The 18,241-nt window shown below is 44.3% G+C and overlaps 1 protein-coding gene across 1 annotated transcript in view; it reads right to left on the bottom strand.

The window, feature by feature from the left end:
* Positions 1–18,241, bottom strand: part of NT5C2 (5'-nucleotidase, cytosolic II) — a 40,377-nt gene that overhangs the window by 3,506 nt on the left and 18,630 nt on the right. Inside the window, exons 3-11 of the mRNA XM_054382108.1 lie at positions 9,191–9,308; positions 7,767–7,862; positions 6,033–6,124; positions 5,804–5,861; positions 4,417–4,510; positions 3,388–3,441; positions 1,794–1,877; positions 1,053–1,094; positions 251–358 (exon numbers count right to left, since the gene is read on the bottom strand). Coding sequence (XP_054238083.1) covers positions 251–358; positions 1,053–1,094; positions 1,794–1,877; positions 3,388–3,441; positions 4,417–4,510; positions 5,804–5,861; positions 6,033–6,124; positions 7,767–7,862; positions 9,191–9,308 — 746 coding nt within the window. The remainder of the gene's footprint in view (positions 1–250; positions 359–1,052; positions 1,095–1,793; positions 1,878–3,387; positions 3,442–4,416; positions 4,511–5,803; positions 5,862–6,032; positions 6,125–7,766; positions 7,863–9,190; positions 9,309–18,241) is intronic.

Genomic DNA, 18,241 nt, shown 5'->3' with positions numbered 1-18,241 from the left:
CAGAGGTGGCTTTCCACATTCTTTTCCCGTTGCCACTGGTGGTACATCAGGGAAGCCAGTAAAGCCTCAAGGTCTCCTGTGCCCCAGGTGATGATGGGGTTGCTGAGGAATCACTAAGAGGAGAAGCAAGCTCATTGTCTCTAGGGCAGGTCCTGTGTAAACGGGGTGCTGCCTGTTGCCACTAAGAAAGGCCACAGAGGAGGTGCACAGGCCCTTCCAGCCAGAGAGGTACCCCCCATGTGCCACTCACCGTGTCCACCTGCCGCAACACAGTGCCTTCCCCAAAGAAGAGAGGTTTTCGTGCATCCACCAGGATCAGGTCGAAGTAGGACTGCCATGGCCGATGGGCACTCCCAGGCTGCAAAGGCAAAGCAAACTCCAGCATGAGGCACAACATGAACAGCCAGAGGCAGTTTAGCTGGAGCATCACTGTCCATAGCCACAACCTTGGGACACTGCTGATCCCTCAAAGTCCCCTAGCTCGTGCCTCTTGTGGTACGATGATGGGTGGCCAGTGCCATCTCCTAAAGCACTCCCACTGGGAGATCAAGAAAGCAGTGCGAATTCAGCTCACAAGCCTCTTTACAAAGGTTGCAGGACTGACTTTTGACCTCAGAAAACTGGAAAAAGTATGATTAAAACTTCTGGAGTTACCATCATCAAGGCAAAATCACCCATAAACGTTTCTGCTATTTTACAAATTTACAAATCTTTCCTTTCTATCAAGGCTTTTTTAAAGGGCACCTAAAACATTGTGCAAGATTGCTAAGAAACTTGGCTGCAGAATGTCACAGTTAAAATGTATTATCACTAAAATAATGTTATCATTAGCACAGATTATTGTTTGAGACCAGATGATGCCTCTTTTCTCTTTGTTATGTTGTATTTGCTTTGATCCCATTCAAACAGGACACAAGACAGCAAGTGTATTTTAACCAGATTAAAGCAACTAATCCCATGCAGCCAGTGAAACAGGATTAAAATGCTTTCCAGCTACACAGATAATTAGACACATCAGTTGCTATTGGAACTGCAGACTAGAGCTCACATACCTTTGGTCCATGTGGAAAGTCAAACAAGTAAGTCATAATTTTCTGAAAGACAGAAAGGAAGCATTGAAACATGTCTTCACGTGTACATTTGTTTAGTTTATAAGAGCATACTTTTCTGTTTTCAGTATTTACAGAGAAGTCAGCATAAGGTTTGGAGACAAAAAGTGACAGGAATCAAACCATAATTTTTGTCATTGAAGAACACATTTGCCTCAGAAATCTGCACACTGCTTCAGGTATATCTTGCAAAGCTTTAAAATGGCATATAAATCTCTGGATTAGCAGTGTTGCAACATCCTGACATTTACCCAGACTTGAAGCAACCACATTCATTCCTACAGCACACCAAATAGCCCTTTCTGGCTCTTAGACCTCTCCAGAGCCATGGCTTTGGTGGCCTATCTGTGCTGAGACTTACCTCACTTGAAAAAGAAGTTCTGCATTTTAAATGATGCTGAAATATAAAATGAGTATAACTTTCTCTTTTGGCCTTTCAGCTGCTGGAGAGCTGAGTGGGGCACAGAGTGATTTAAGTCAGGCCCACGCTAGACAAGTAGCAGAACCAGGACTATAAAAGATGGCTCAAGACCTAATGTGAATCCACTACTAAAACATCCTACACCTAGCTTAGAAAACATCCAATTCTCCACCAGAAGATGTCCTACCAAAACCCATACAAATGAATGGCTAGCTTTTGCTTATCCCATTATTTACCAACACAGCAATTCAAGCAGCACTTACATCTGTGTATTTATAGTCACTGTTTGTGACGAGAAACACCTTCCCAACTTCATTCATGCGGCTGAGCAGCAGTGGCAGCTTCCCCTGAAAGCCAAGGGACACACAAGTCACACACAAAAGTTACAGAGGTTCATCATCGGTGAAACACTCTCAACTGTGATCCCACCAGGCAAAACAAGGCAAAGCAAACCAGCAAGCAAACAAACTCACATGTTTTGCACTGGTCAGAGCCAGAAATGCTGACAGTCCTTCCATGCAACACTCCTCCAGAGCACAGCCCAGGGAAGGAAGGCAAGGCAGAAGGGCTCAGCAAGACTGCGGTGCCTTTGCCAACCATGGTGCCAGGCACCCATTGCTACTCTCACCGATCTGCACCGTGCCAGGCACACTGGAGCAGCTCCTTTAGCTCCAAGTCCACTCCCAAAATAGGCCCAGAGGCAGGTGAAATCCGAGCTCACATGAGCTGCAAGTTGGAGCACATTGCAATTCCAACCTCAAATTAGGGAGAATTTATTCCTGGGGTTATTTTTATTGAATCATAAATCTCAGTCCATTGCCAGAGTAGACGATTACCTCACAGAATTGGTTTGCCTAAGTATTTTGCATGTAACTAGAAACAAGGTTAACTGCCACAAAGCTCATCTAAACCAAAGAATAATTATCTTGTAAGTGGTCCAGAGGGACCTTGCACATTGCAGGGAGGGCAAAAGTAAGGGAGTCACTGTAGCTTGCTCAATTAGATGTGGTGAACACACATTTTGGGGCTATCAAGAGACTGCATATGGATGAGTCTTTCAGGATCTTTCCCTCAGTCGCTCCTGGTTAAATTAATGTTAGGAGCTGGAAGGGACCTTGAAAGATCATCCACTACAACCCCCCTGCCAGAGCAGCATCACCTATACCAGATCACAGAGGAATGCATCCAGGCAAGTTTTGAATATCTGCAGAGAGGGAGACTCCAGGACCCCCTTGGCAGCCTGTTCCAGTGTTCCATCACCCTCACAGTGAAAAAAAATTTCCTCCTGTTTTCATGGAACTTCCTATGCCTCAACTTCCACCCACTGCCTCTTGTCCTGTCATTGGGCATCACTGAGCAGAGCCTGGCTCCATCCTCTTGGCACTCATAAACATTCATGAGATCACCCCTCAATCTCCTCCAGGCTAAAGAGCTCTAGCTCCCTCAGTCTCTCCTCGTAAGGAAGATGTTCCACTCCCTCAATCATTTTGTGCATGTGGCATTTTTGTTGGATGGCTAAGGAACAGTTCTGTCTAAAAACATGCTCTTTAAAAAGAAGTCTGCTTGGACAGAGAAAAAGTGGCCAGGCAACATAGCTGCTTTCACCACCAAGAGAAAGACCACAAGTCTTGCCAGTGTATTCACCTGTGTCCCATGATAATGTTTCCTCCACCTCCTATATCACTGGCTCAGAATAAAGGCTGCCTCTCTGAACTTTCTACTTTGTCTTTGGTTATTACAATGGAAATCACAGTGCTATCTGTTCTGTGCCTTAGTAGAACAAACCAGCACATCTATTTCTTGCCTGCTTGCTCAGTACACTGTCACGTAGCACAAGTGACGTAACCTCACACTTACATCTTTCACCACGTATTTTTCCAGGTTCTCAAGGGTCTTTTCCTTGAGCGATCCCTGAAATAGAAACAACAGAACCCAGTGAGGTAATGGAAACTTATGATGTAAGAGACATCAAAGTAATGCCAACTTTCACACTTTAAAATGCTGTGAAAGTACAAACCAGGGCGAATCTGAACCAGTGACTCTAGAGATGAGAGGCTTTGAGTAGCAGGGACCATCACAAACTCTGTGATCCATCGATTCCCTCACCATGGTAAATAATCCACTTCAACAGCATTTTAACCCTTTCAGAAGGGAATACAATAGAAACAAACAAAAAAATAGATTTGCCATACCAAACAAGACAGTCAATGACCTGTCTCCAACACTGACCATAATGCTTTACTCAAAGGCCAACTCCAACATGTATCACACAACACTGCATAAGGAAAGAAAATAGATTCCTGGCTACTGCATGGCTAAAAGGACCACCAACAAATACAACCATGAGCAGATTTCTCATTAGGGCTCTCCATCCCACCCCAACAGACCTCTTGAACGAGGAAAACCAAGAAAATCAGGTGTTTAACTAGATGTTAATGCTCACAAAATTATATTCTCAATTTGCACACAAGTGTGTGAAAAAGATGAACTGCCTCTCCTCTCTAAATAGAGAAGAGTTGATGTATTTCTCTGCTAAATTCAGGTACTTTTCAGACAACATAACATAGTACCAATGCAAAACATTTACAGTAAAATGCTGGTTTAATAGTTAGGACAACTTATAAATTATAGTCTGTAAGTGCAAATATTCTCATGGCATCATGCTCTAAACCCTCTGAATTGGAATCTAGCCACAATAGAAAGGAACAAAATAGATACTAGGAGGGCAGTCAAGATCTTGACTGACATACAACTGCAATTTATTATTTGCTCACTAGGAGGCAAAGAAGGGCTCTTGCCCAAGTGGAATACACCTCTTAAGAGTTGCAAACTAGTCCCTCCAGCTCAGCTACAAATACAGGCACCCCAAGGAGTTCTTGCAATCACCTTATAATGAACCCAATCAACAGCATCTCTGACATCCTGGAACATGCTCCTGAAGGACATGAAGAGGTCTCCATCTTTAAACCCTGTTTCACAGCTGTGAAGTAAAAGAAGAGATTGCAGCAGCCAATTGCAGCAGGTAAGAAACATGCCAAGGACAGAGACAGTTCCAAACGTTGTTTGTAGCTTGTGTTTTATCTTACCATAATGGTTCCTTATATAGTACTTTCCTGCAGCTCAGACTTCAAAGAAGGCTACAATCAGACTTTAACAGGCTCTGTGTGTTACCCAAGGATGTTTGTTTAAAATTGCAGGATGTGATTTCCTAGCAGCAGGCCTGTACCTGCATAGCAGCACTACAGCTTTCCATGACTGTAACTCTTATTTCTCCCCCACAGTATTACAAGAAGGAAAAAAAAATCCTGGGACTCTGCAGCTGGCAGCATTTTACAGAAGATGAATGGTACTGAGAAAGCAAGCGGAATATTGCTCTTTGAAAGAAGGGGGTGCCATGGAAATCAACTACATGTAGTACTGCTGAGAGGAGGAACTACTTCTGTGTTGAACTATTAGACTTAACATGAGAAACTTCCTATACAAGCTACTGGGGAGGTATCTTTGAGACACCTGTGAGAGTTTACCTCAGAAGAAATCAGGGAGAATTAAACAGAGCTCTATTTATTACAACAGCAATCATCACACCTGTCCTGGGAAAGGATACCTCACCTGATGGATTGTCAGCATACACAGTTCCTCTGCTCCCAAGTAGAACCCCATTTAAACCTTTGCCTGCCGTTCATACAATATGCAAAGATGACCTATCACATGAGTCAGCAGCACAGCAGCAATCACATTTGCCAATTTAAACCACAGCTTGGTTTTATGCTTATACCTATTTGAAAGCTAAGTAAATACTCATGCTGCACAAACAGCCTTTTAAACTGCACCGTGCCTGAGCATTTCGCCTTTAAATGAACAAGATCCTCAATTATGACACAAGGGACTTGTGGTAACTGGCTGAGGAAATTCAGCCTTTTCCAGTTACCAGTTCAGACACGGCTGTAAGGCACATGTGTTCAAAAAGAGCTGTCTGGTGCCTCTAATAACCCTCTAATAAGTGTGCGGTCTTAGAAGCTGGCCCCAATACCAGTGCCAGTCAGCATGGTGACACTTCTCTCTGAAGGAAACCCTCGTAACTAGTCTCTGCTGTACACACAGATCATCTTGTCACCACCACATTTCTTAACATTAAGAGACCTGAACTTTCTTTCAACAAAACCACTTGTAGGACCTTCACTGATAAAAAGCACAGCTCCATCTGTGCTGTATTGCTCTATATAATAACAATCCTGTTGTAGCATCAGCACCTTGAACCAGAGGGAATACGCACCTAGTGTACCGGTCACAGTTAGTAAAGAAATCCACTAGGCAAGCCAACAGGTAGGTCTCTGCAAAGAAACAAAGCAAGATTTCAAAACAGGGGTAGTGTAATACAGCCAGCTAACTTTAGGCCTTGTGCCCACAAGAAGAAAATTGATGCAAAAAATCCCCCCCAATAAACAGGTTAAGCAGCAAAGCTTTACTGGCTGTGGGCCTATGTGGGTTCCTATTAGACTCACCTGGCAGATTGAACAACGTGTTCAGGATGTAAAACCTGTCTGTGTCATCCCTCTGGATAAATTTATTCGGATATTGATCCCGTGTTTCAGGCCTGAGAACAGAGAAGGTGGAAAAGAATGATACCACAACAATACTGAGGATGAAACAGGCTGCCCTGCAGAACGCAGTTGCAGTGGGGTTCATTAACCAGAGCCTGCTGTGCTTTAACCAACACCCAGCATTCTCCCATGCACTAGAGGGGCAAAAGCAAAACTGCATCCTCTGGCATTCCCTTCACTGCACCAGCTCTATAGAGCTGAACACAAAGCCCTCGTTGCTGAATCAGCAAACTGAGCAGGGACCATTAGGGAAACAGTAATTGGGAGTCCACAACTCGACCTTAAGCCCCATGCTGCTGGTTATGAGGATGCCTTAAACCATCTCTGCTTTCATTGTTTGCTTATCTTAAACTTTCCCCCACTTTCCATGTATTGCTTTACACTCCCCCCAAGCAGCTTTCAGCAGGGCAGTGCAAGGCTGTGCTGCGGGAGGCTTGCCTGGGGCCCTCTGCAATTAATCAGCAGGGTGGCAATGATTGAAGTCATTTAATTATTTTGGTTTTCTTCATTTCTGGAGCTTTTGAAGATCACCTCTGACTCAGAGAGGAACTTGAGTGCATATATAAGGGCTTTTTCTGAATTTTTGCTTCCTGACGCAAGGACTTAAGAGGCCTGCAACGACAAGACTTGTCACCTTGGGGGCCCTGAGGTGGCCTTCCATCCATCCACCCTTGGAGCAGGGATATGAGCGGATTTGCTAGGACAAATCAGGCATGTAGCACTGCGGTCCTCTTTCTACAGCAACTTCTCTGGAGCAAGAGAAATGCAAGCAGCCAGGGAAGGCTGTAGGAAACAGCCTGCAATGCCTCGCTTCTGACACCCTCAAACATCAGAAACAGCAAGGGGCAGAGCAAGCTCACAAGGAGAGACTGAGGGAGCTGGGTCTCTTTAGTTGGGAGAAGAGGAGACTGAGGGGTGACCTCATGAATGTTTACAAATATGTAAAGGGTGAGTGCCAAGAGGATGGAGCCAGGCTCTGCTCAGTGATGCCCAATGACAGGGCAAGGGGCAATGGGTGGAAGTTGAGGCATAGGAAGTTCCATGGAAACAGGAGGAAAATTTTTTTCACTGTGAGGGTGATGGAACACTGGAACAGGCTGCCCAGGGGTAGTGTGGAGTTTCCCTCTCTGGAGATGTTCAAGACCCCCCTGGATGCATTCCTCTGTGGTCTGGTATAGGTGATCCTGCTCTGGCAGAGGGGCTGGATGATCTTTCAAGGTCCCTTCCAGCCTCTAACATTCTGTGATTCTGTGAAGCTTGCTATTCCCCAAGCCAGCTCAGGCTTGAACTTTCTTAGCAACAGCTGTGGGGTTAACAGTGTCATAGGCCACAGATCCTCTCTACTCCCAGCAGCCCTCACACTATAGCTTTGTCTTAACTGACATGCTGCTGATGCTAAACTGTACAGCCCATGGATTATCCCATCAACCCCTCCCCACAGCATACTTTCTCCTGTTTCCAGCACACTGCTATAAACACACAGTGCTGTTGCTGTATCTGGACACTCAGTGCATCCCTGGTCCATCCTGGAGCTGCAAGAACACCGATGCAGCACCTGCTGTTAGTGGAGTCCCCACAACTCCTCATAAAAGGAGGAGGATCAGTGACACGAAAGAGCCAAGAGTCAGCACTCACCCTCTGAGGAAATTAAAGCCATGTGCACACACTAGGAGGTTCCCATAGGCATCGACTTTCAATAGGTTTCCATAGTGGGTATCAAACACCAGGCCTCTGTTAAGAAAGGGATTTAAGACATGAAGAAGTGAACATACTAAGCACTGACCATTTTAACAGCAGTTCTAAGTCAGCTCTAGAACAGTTGTCTCACTTGGCATGGGGCATCAAAACAGAGTTGCTGTTATGCAGATGGGGTCTCTTCTGTCTCTTTCAACTGGCTGCAGGTGAGCAACAAGACCCTGCACTGCCAGGTGAAAGATACAGCTGATCTGCTCTCCATGGACTTGAAAATGGAACCACCTAATCTGGTAGAGGCTTAGCTATGCACGTACCAGGGAAGATGGGGGCCTATTCCACAGAGTCATGAATGTGACACTTGTGTTTGTGGTTCCCTGACAGCCCTGCTTGGCTGCAAGGAAGAGTGAACTGTGATAAAAGAATTTCTCCCCTCTTTCTTTGCTCTGTCACAGAGCCAAATGGGGGATGTAACTGTTGCACAAAATGCTTTGGACACTGCCGGTTCCAACTCCAGCAATCTCTGCCTGACTTATCTAATAGCTTGCATCTAGAGAACATAACCTTCCCACAGAAACATCCCTTCTGTCCCCTCCCTGGGATGAAGGCAGGTTTGTGAAGGGCTGCTGTCTTGTTAGGGGCATGGCATACACAGCATCCATCTCAGTGTAAAACTTGCTCAGAGGAGGGAAGGAAGGAGGCTTCCAGACTGAAAAGTGAAACAAAGAACCCAATGATCCTGTGGTGTGGTCTTTTGTAAAGAAGTTCCAAGGAGTCAAAAAAGCAAAATCCAGCAAAGGCACAAGTGGAAACAACTTAAAGCTAGATCAAAAGCAATACCCTTTTTTACCTCTGCTACCAAAACCCAAAGCATCTTTAGTAACTTTGCACCATTAACTTTTGCTTTCAGCAGTTGTTTCATCTAGACAAGTCAACTGTTTAGGCCCCACTTTTACTGTTGTTTAGTGTCATCTTAATTTTAAGGGTGTCCTATGCACCAGGACACTATTAAAATAAAGAAAAATTCTCTGAGACATTCCAGTGGTCTGATGGACAGTAAAGGCTCCTCCTCCTCTTGACTTAACTCCCAATCCAATTGTGATTGCTGTCTTTGCTTTGAAAGGTTATTTTGGACATGTTTTCAGCAGGCCTCTTTTCTTGCACACTCCCTCTTTGCTAGCATGGATTCATGTGTGCAAAGGCCCTCAAATACTGGGGCAGTCTGCTCCCTTCCCCATTATCTGCTGTCAACCACAAGCTTCAGAGGCACAACTCTGAAAACCTGGTCTCGTGTGTTGCCTATGAACTTTACAGAACAAATATTCAAGGGTTCAAGCAGGCTAGGTTGGTGTCTGTTAGTCATTTACCTGGTAGGGAATGCAGGATCATACACAAAATTGAGCAGCTCATGAGGGTATCCAATGGAAACTAATCTTTCTACGGTCAGGTCAAATCCAAGAGATTCGTATTCAGGGGACTTATACACTGTACCAAGATGAGATTTCAGTTAGAAAATTTGAAAACAGCTAGGGGGTTAAACAAGAAGGCAGTTAAAAGTAATATACCCGTTTGCCCTCCTCCCTCCTCCACATCACACGTTCCCTTCTTCGCTTCTGCCCTTCACTGCCTCAGGTCCCCCAGCCCGGAGACACGGTGGAATTAGCTCATGCTCCAGGACTGCAGCTGAGTGAAGCCACAGTTCAGGTTTCAGCAGCAGAGTGCACCAGATGAAATATCCATCAGTCTATCACAGCTCTCTGTATCAGGAAAAATGTATTTCCAACTGCAGCTCCTCTCCCTGCAGTCCCGTTAGGCACACACATGACTGCCCCACTGTTCCACCTGCTCAGATCAGGTTTTGATTTGCTGTGCTTTCACAAAACTGATAAAGAAACCAGTAAATTTTGGGAACACGTTGCATTCATGGTCAGAAAGCCTGAAATTCATTGCTGCTGTGCTACTGTTACTGCCCTGGATACAATCCCACAGCTTAACTATTGTCTCCAGCTTTCTTCTCAGAGGAATTTATGTTTGTTGCAGGCTAAGTCAGCTTGAAGGTAGAGCTGACAAGTTAACATATGATTTGCTTGTTAATAACAGCATATGGTACTGTAAAAATCTGGTAGCTACTACCATTGTGCATCAAAATGCTACTCTTTTAAGCAACCTTACTGTTCTCACACGTCAGAGGAGCTGCTCATCTGTGACACACGCCTTAGCTCAATGCAAAAGAAATGGACCTGTTCAACCAAGTTCCTTCCTACCACCAGGCCTGTCTTCTTCCTGCAAACAGCCCTCCCATGTATTGGAAATGTTGCTGCTTAATCAGATTATTAAATTAATATTTAAAAGGAAATTGCTGTGCTTCTAGGTCAGACAGAAATCACTGTGTTGCTCTGGAGGTGCCCTTACAGATGCTGCATGTTGCGGTCTTAAGATGCAACAAGGTCAAATGACCTTGACTGCCATAATGGTCACCATGGGTTCAGTGGGCTCAACTGTCTCAAACACTTGGATATTTTGAATTTAGCTCAGTAAAGTACAAAAATGTGCATGTTACACAGTAAGCTTGTTAGAAGACAAAGAGCTTTACTGAGAGAGCTGCAGCGCATTTGTGGGCCTCACAATAGATATTAAATACACATTGTCTATACTACCCAGGTAATCACTGATATATATATATATATATATAATGGGGAATACAGAAGCTCAATCTGAGAGGGGAAAATGAAAAAAAATACTACAAAATACTAAAAAGGCAAGGACTATAGAAGAAATGAGACTGTCAAAAGACTCAGATCATAGTAACTGTGACTAAGGGCTCCTGTATCTTTTAATAATCTAAAAGCACCAGAATCTGGAGTTCATTTTCCCTGTTAAGCTAACGCCATTCAAAATGTAATAAAAATTGTAAAGTTCTTAAACAGATAACTAAAACCCAATAAAACAGTTACAAAATATTCAAGCATTATTTTAGCAATGGCAAACGTCAACAACATGATACAACATTCAGTGCACGCAGTCTTTTCTGTCCCTTAGGAAGGAAAGGGTTGATAGAGCTATAGATAGCAATAAGCAATCAAAAACTACAGCTGATGAAGAAAGCAGTGACTGACAAGGCAATTCTGGGGAGTGAGCTAGAGTTGGAGGGAGCAAAAGATAGTTAGATGATGAACAACATTGTGAGAGTGACACCAGAGTATCATGTGGAAAAAGGAATTCCTGAATCAGGACAGTAAAGGCAGTTCCCAGGGAAAATGTCAATAAATACACCTGCACATACCCTCAGAAGGTGATAGCACTGCAAAGCTCCCTGTTAAGTGAAGCAGCCTCCAGTTCCCCACTCTGTCTACGAAGCAGCTGCACTCCTCCTCATTAGCTTCCTGGACTATTGGACTGTGTTATCCATTTATCCACAAAACATCACTACTAAACAAAACATTTCTCCAGGAAAACCTTGCTCTTCTTGAACTCACCAACCACAGTGACACTGCCCAGACACAAAGAATCTCAAGAAGCATCATGGAATCTCCTCTTGACAAGCAGCAGTGGTTCACCAACAGCTCCAGCAGAACCTTTCCAGCCAAACTGTAGTGCTTGGTGTTAAAAAACCTGTGCATCTTGGTACCTCCACCAGAGAATGGCTGTGGTGGGTGGGACGTGTGGCCTGCTGCTCACAAAATGCCCTCACTCGACTTCTTCCTTTCTGTATTTACCTCTCTGTCTTATATTTAACACTACAGGCCTCCCTCCTTTTAGCTCTCTGAGTCTAAGGAAACAAGCTGAAGCACCAGCAGGAAAAAGGCTGAGGAACAAAGATTATCATTAGCCTTCATCAGCCCAAGTCTCTGATGACGCAGTACTGCAACAGGATAAACCTGAATGTTCTCTTTGGGGGAGCAGTTATTCCCCTCGCCTCTCAAGTCCTAGATTCTGCTTCCTTGACATCCCTTTTGAATAAAACCAAACAACTAGTTCATTCATTCCTCAGGTCCTTCCCTAATTCTCTGACACTCCACAACATCTTGAAAATGAAAGCCTTCTCCTTGATGCATGAACTAAACAAAGACACAGGAAAGTGAACTCCTGGAAACAGGAGAGATACAATAAACATTCTTCAGTAACCACCATAGTCTTCAAGATACTTTCCTTTAATTAGCCACACAGCTGGGAACAGACTGAGAACTCAGGGAGCCCACCTGGACAGCACCCTACCCCACAGCACACGCTGCATCAACCAGCACAAGCCACAACCCACTGACACTTCTCATAAGCTGTGAGGATGTCTGTTCCAGTACAGGAGCTTCAGGACAAACAAACAATCCACCTCCTTCAGATCAAGCATGAACATGGTAACACTGCTGCAAGTACAGCAGCACACTCAGGGAAGATGCCCCTGTGAGATGCATTACTAGATGTAAAAACATATTTCAATATTGCATGCAGGGCTGGTCACACTTTCTCATATCTTGTTTACTTCAGGAATCCATGGGGAAAAGGAGTAGACAAGACAGATCACATTTGTTGTTTGCAGCAGCTGTGCAATGAAAAAGTTTGAAATTTTCCTGGAACATCGCTCTCCTTCAGACCTGGTTGCTGGGCTCACAACTGGAGATAATGTGTGCCATGGCAATGTAATGAATTCAGCTGTTTGCCATGCAATGTCTCCCATGCTCAGCTCTTTCACCTAGAGGAGGGCCCACTCTTCAAGCATCCCCAGCTCTGTGGCAGGTGAAGAGGCAGAGTCACAAATCCATTTTCAGAGCATCCTTGCCCAACGCAAGCATTATGACAGCAAAACCAAAGCACGTGCTACTTTTTCTGATTTTTTTTTCTTCTGTTTCTTCCTATTTGATGGCCATGGCTCTGCCACCATGCCAAGCCCCCAGCTTCAGAGGACCACATTATTTCAATAGTCTGTGTTCCAACACAGGCAAACGCTTCAGTGCCGCAGGGTAACTGACACTCAGCACTCGGGGATTATGTAGCTGGGGTGGAAAGAAAACAACCCAAGGTTTAAAAAAAACAGAAGCCAATTTCTCCTGAATACCATCACTTGGCTTAATGTTACAGTACTGAAAGGAAAAAGCAGTACCCTAGGAGTGCTCTGCAATGAATGCAGGTGTCCCTGACACAGGGTGAGCTAGGAGGGAAGTCAGTCTGGAATGAGTAAGGGTTGTGCAGTAAGGTATGCAATTCTCATGCATTTGTGTGGTTGTTTTTACCTTTGCTGCCAAGACACATACAGTAACAGTTTTATAGCCTTCCTGAAAAGGAAAAAAGAAAAAAAAAAAGGGGGGGGAAAAAAAAAGGAAAAAAAAAATAATAATAATAACACCTCTACAGAGGCTCCAGCTTATGCAAAATGCTGCTGCCAGGATTTTAACTCACATGAGGCAGATGCAGATTCAGAGTGTCACTCCAGTCTTGACGGAGTTACACTGGACTCCCCTGTTAAAGAAAAAAATCAGACTGATTTTAAAACTGCAACAGCTCTGTGCCATGTGGGACTGTATCTGCTGGAGCTCTGTCCTCTGGTAAGCTCAGAAGCCAGCCTGGCAGCTATTCCAAACACACTTAAAATTGATTTATAGAGGAGGCACAGTCGGCAATCGTGCATCCTGCAGGCAAAATTCTGTCCTCATATCCACGAAGCAGTCTTAGATCATCAGATAAGTGATAATTATGAGGAAGAGGCTTTACAAGCACAATGCCCACGTGACACAAACCCTTCAAGCTTCTCTCAGATGCAAAGCACTGGTTCAAGAAAGGGCCTCGTGCTCTTTTTGGGGCTTTGCCATTATTGTCCATTCCTCAGTGAGTGACAGATTGCTCCTTTCAGGGCACTCAGTTTCTTTCACAGCACAAAGTGCCTGTACATGTCAGCACAGGAGACTCAAAAGAGTGAGTCAGGAGCTACTGCAGGAATCTGAGAAGAGAATTTTGCCCTATATCTGAAGGTGCTCCCAGCAAGAGCCTCACACAGCGAGTCAGTCTGATGTAGCAGCTCTAAATTCAATTGTATACTTTAGTATGCTTATGCTTGGGCTTTTATGTGCAAAGCACTGCAGGATAAACCAGTACCAAACCTGAACACAGTACTGCACTGTATTGCAGTGCACTGGTTTACAAGCACACACAGTAGGAAGACGAGACTGATTCTGCAACTTTCAGGTACACACAGAGTAATCAGGAATAACTTTGAGATCCGATTTGCACTGAATATAAAGCTGAATGAGTTGGGATGATGTTGCAAAAAGGACCCACAGAAGTATGCAGACCTCCTGGATGGCTTCTTGGGAAATAAGGGTTTAAAACCTGCTTTGTTTCAAAATCAATAGCTGGGGAAGGCTGTAGTGCATGTGAAGGCTCTGTTTAAGCTGTGGGGAGAAAGCCCCACAAGGGCTGCCCATTTCTTTCCTTTCTCCTTCTCCTAGACCCACCAAGTTTTCAAATTCAGGCAGGGCAGCTTCTCATTGAAGATATGACATGGTTTCTTCCAGACTTTGTCAATGCTTCTTACAAGCTTGTAGTCACGGATGACAGGACAGAGGCAGGAGCTAAAGTCACAATAACCACCCCTCTTTGTGCTGCTTCAGCCACGTCAGTTTTGTGAGATGTATTTGCTGTCACGAACTGCACACCTGCAAGCCTGTCCTGCCTAGACGTTTTATTTCTCACCACCACAGATTTCCTGCTGGTAAAAACCCTGAATTGAGAACAGTGACAATATGCTGATTTCTCACACCACCAAGGCAGCTTTGAGGAAGAAGCTCCTCATTGCCATCCTGCCTTCCCTGCCAGCTGAAAGTTAAGAGCAGCCCAGGGAAAGGTGCTTGCAGTGCCCCCAGAAAAAACCCTGTATTGGCAGGGGACTTTGTGGGAGCAGCTGCTTTCTGCAGCTGATGCATCACCTACTCTGATCCTTTGGGCACATACAGGCTCAAGCCCTTCACCATGAAGGTGCTGAGAACTCTGTCCATGCTGTAGGCTTCACCATCCTTGGCCCTGGTCACTGAGAGTCTCTTGAGAATTGAAACACCTTAGTCTATCCGCATCGTTTTGGTTGGCAGATGAAACTGACTGGCTTTTGATTTTCAGGTGTTCAGATAAGATCAGCATTTCTCATAGAGGTGACAACCTCCTCCAAAGGGCTGCAAAAGGCTTTCACAAACGCTCAGTCTTCAGAAATTTTACCTGCTATCTGGGGTCTCCAGAGGTTACACAAAGACAGATAAGCCAAAAGGTGGACAGATAATGCAAGGGGTTAACCTTTTCTCTGAAGCACAGGAAATGCAGCCCAATTACTTTGTGCTAAGTCTTGAAGAAATGAAAGTAACATAACTAGAAACAGATTATTTCAGTTGCTGCTTATTCCCCAGTGAGCAAGGCATGCAAATCAGGCAGTCAGGGGCATACAGAGCCAGGTGGGGAACTAGTATTTCGATTTATACATGTCTCAGGCACAACATGCATAGTTAAGCTTGTGCAAACACATTCCTGATATTACACAAACCTGACTTAAAGAGCAGGATCAAAGTGCTGCCCATTTTAGGTTGCTCCATATTCTGAATGGCACCACAAATAAATAATGCCAGTATCTTTTTGAAATACATTGAGATTATTGCTGTGCTGACAAAAAGTGCTAAGTTAAAGCCTCGAGGACCCCTTTTACAACCCCACCCCCTGTAAAAGTACAAGTATCAATGTAGCCTGCCTCAACAATGTCTATCAAAAAGATACTAAACTAGGGCTTCAAAGAAGGATAGATCTATCCCCAGAGCTCTCCATTTTGTCAACATCTCCTATGTAGGGTAGCCTCAGAGATGGGAATTTAGTGCCAGCTACAGGGAGGGTGTCTGTGAAAGTCACACCTCCACAACCAACCAGACCAGACTATTTCACGTAGACACCAAACACTCATACCTTGGCACTTGTGCTCGCCTGACCTGCAACATCAGCTGAGAATCCATAGGGAAAGAGTGAATGACAGTCCTGGAGGTGTTTGGGACACTAAACTTAATTAAAAAATAAACCCCACTGAAGCAACAATACCAATTAAACACACAAGTTAAGCGTTGGGCAGCCAATTCATGTAGTGCCAGAGTTTGCGCAAAGTTTGTCTCAGCTGTAAGGCCAGAGGTCTGAGGAACTCCAGATGTAACCAGAATAGCAAAGAATGCTATCTCTACCTCACCTTAATATACTGATCTTCCTTTCAGGGTATCTATTACCTTCATAACTCGTTACAGAGCAATGCCAGTTTTCATATATAATTAGAAGAGGATTTATGCTTTAGAATACTAATTACTTGTGTGCTATGGGGTCTTTTCTAACCAGGGGAAGTGTTGTCAGGCACTTGGGTGCACTGTTATTGAAATGTAACAAAAGGGAAGCAGTACCATTTCAAGGTATGCTGCTCTCAATATTAAAACAATTCATTACTTAGACAGGAAGAAATCTGAAATGTCGTGTTTAAACTTCACATCTGGGTGTTAGCTTTCCTTTGGTTTTGACAGAGGAGTCAGCCTGCTCAGCCCTGACAGGAGCCCAGACTCGTTCCTGGCTTGCACAGCCTGGCAGGGTGCTGTCATTTTGGTACTGGAAAGAAGGCAGAGGATTTTCTTTTCCATGAGAACTGGAAACCCTGCAGAGCTACCTGTACTGCGGGAGTCTTCGTACAGATACGCTCAGCCGGCTTGGCAATCGCAGGAACGTGGGTAAGCACAAACCTCCAGCTCTACTTGCCTTGCATTTCTCTTTCAAAAGACCCACCAAATGTTACCTCAACTTCTGCACAGCCACTGCGGACATTTCACGGCACAGCACCCTGCCAGAAAACAGACACTGCTGTTTAAAGCCCTCATTGCACACAACACTGGTTCCAGTTCACCTCTGCCCACACAAACGTGCCTGCTGTGTGCCTCCCTGCATGCAGAGCGACGGAGTCATGCATGTTTGTGCTGTGCTGACCTGTAAGCTCAGTGCCTGTAAACAAACTGACAAAGTAGTAAATGTGCCTAATTGTAACTGCAAGAAATCCCAAACAAAACCCATGGGACAACTCATGTTTTCAGTTAGGAACGTGGTGAATCACTGACTTGCCATTTGTTTACAGACTCAGCTGAACTGTGACCATAAAGGGTTTGTCTATGGTCAAAACAAGTTGAAAAAGAGCCAGGAACAGACCCCAATCCTATTGACTTTTTTGATTTTAACCACTAGACCATAAATAAAAATGCACTGTATTATGCAAAGCAGAATTGTAGTGTTTCAGCCTATATTTAAATAGAGTTTTGCTCCTACCAGACAAACAAAATGGGTAGCAGCAGTATGTTTTGTTTCTTTGAACTGACACAGTTTTTCAATCTGAAATGAGAAGCAACTGCTGACATAATGATTATAATTTTCATTTATCCAAAGGAACCTTCTGAAGCACAGAAGCATTCTGTGCAGTAAGACAAAGTTAAGCTTTAAGCACACTTAATATTTCATGTACCTTTTCTTTCTGACTAGAAATTATGTATTTGTAGTAATCAGCAAACAAGACCTTGATAAAACCTCCAGGTGCTTCCCAGGAGACTTTCGTATGCTTAACACACAAGCTGCTCTGCTGTGCAACACCAGCCAGCTCTTGCACTAAGACTCTTGCAGACACAGACATTTTTGCCAGTAAATATCATAACAGGAAGCAGGGTAAGAGTCACTAATCACCAAAGGGTTGAATCGTTTGGATATGAGCTTCAGTGGTTCGCCAGCATCTCTTCTGTCAGTGCCAAATACAGAGTTCTGGGCAGAAACCAGCACACACCTACAGAGAAGCACAAAGGCTCTGCAGTCCTCAGCTGCAGCAGTGCCCATAAAGCAGCTATGCACCCACTCTGCAGCCTAAGAGCAATGGAAAATTCCTTACTTCTAACGTTCCTGCAAACATCCTCAAGAGCACAGAACAGCTTTCAGCTCTAAAACCTCTAACCTGGAACCGTATCAGCTCCTATTCTCCCACTCTGCATGCTAAAAGGATCTGCAAAGACAGGATTTGTTGTTGCTTCAAGGACTGACACAGTATTGTGTGTTCAGCTTGGCTCTGAATTGCTGGCTCTACAGTCCAGGCTGTTTATAGTGCTACATTTCTACTTGTTTTAAAAACAAAAGTGTTGTCAAATATCATCAGCTTTAACTCTTCCCAAAGCAAGCTTATTAGTGCTCTCACTGGTAAAATTCAGATATTTTTAGCTTCTTGCTGCTGCATTTTGTTTGCCTTCAACATAACAAAGATTTGGGCTGTTTGGAAATGCCTCAGAGGCTGGCAAAACAGAGCTTAGTGTTGGAGAGGCTTCTTGTGCTGAAAAAAATGCATGGCTTGAGGTAACAACAACACTGAGGTCACATTTTGCATGTTGAGAGAAGAAATTCAG

Source organism: Indicator indicator, chromosome 7, assembly GCF_027791375.1.
Source record: "Indicator indicator isolate 239-I01 chromosome 7, UM_Iind_1.1, whole genome shotgun sequence".
NCBI lineage: Eukaryota > Metazoa > Chordata > Aves > Piciformes > Indicatoridae > Indicator > Indicator indicator.
Note: the sequence above shows the minus strand (reverse complement) of the source record. Positions and strands in the feature narration are given on the sequence as shown.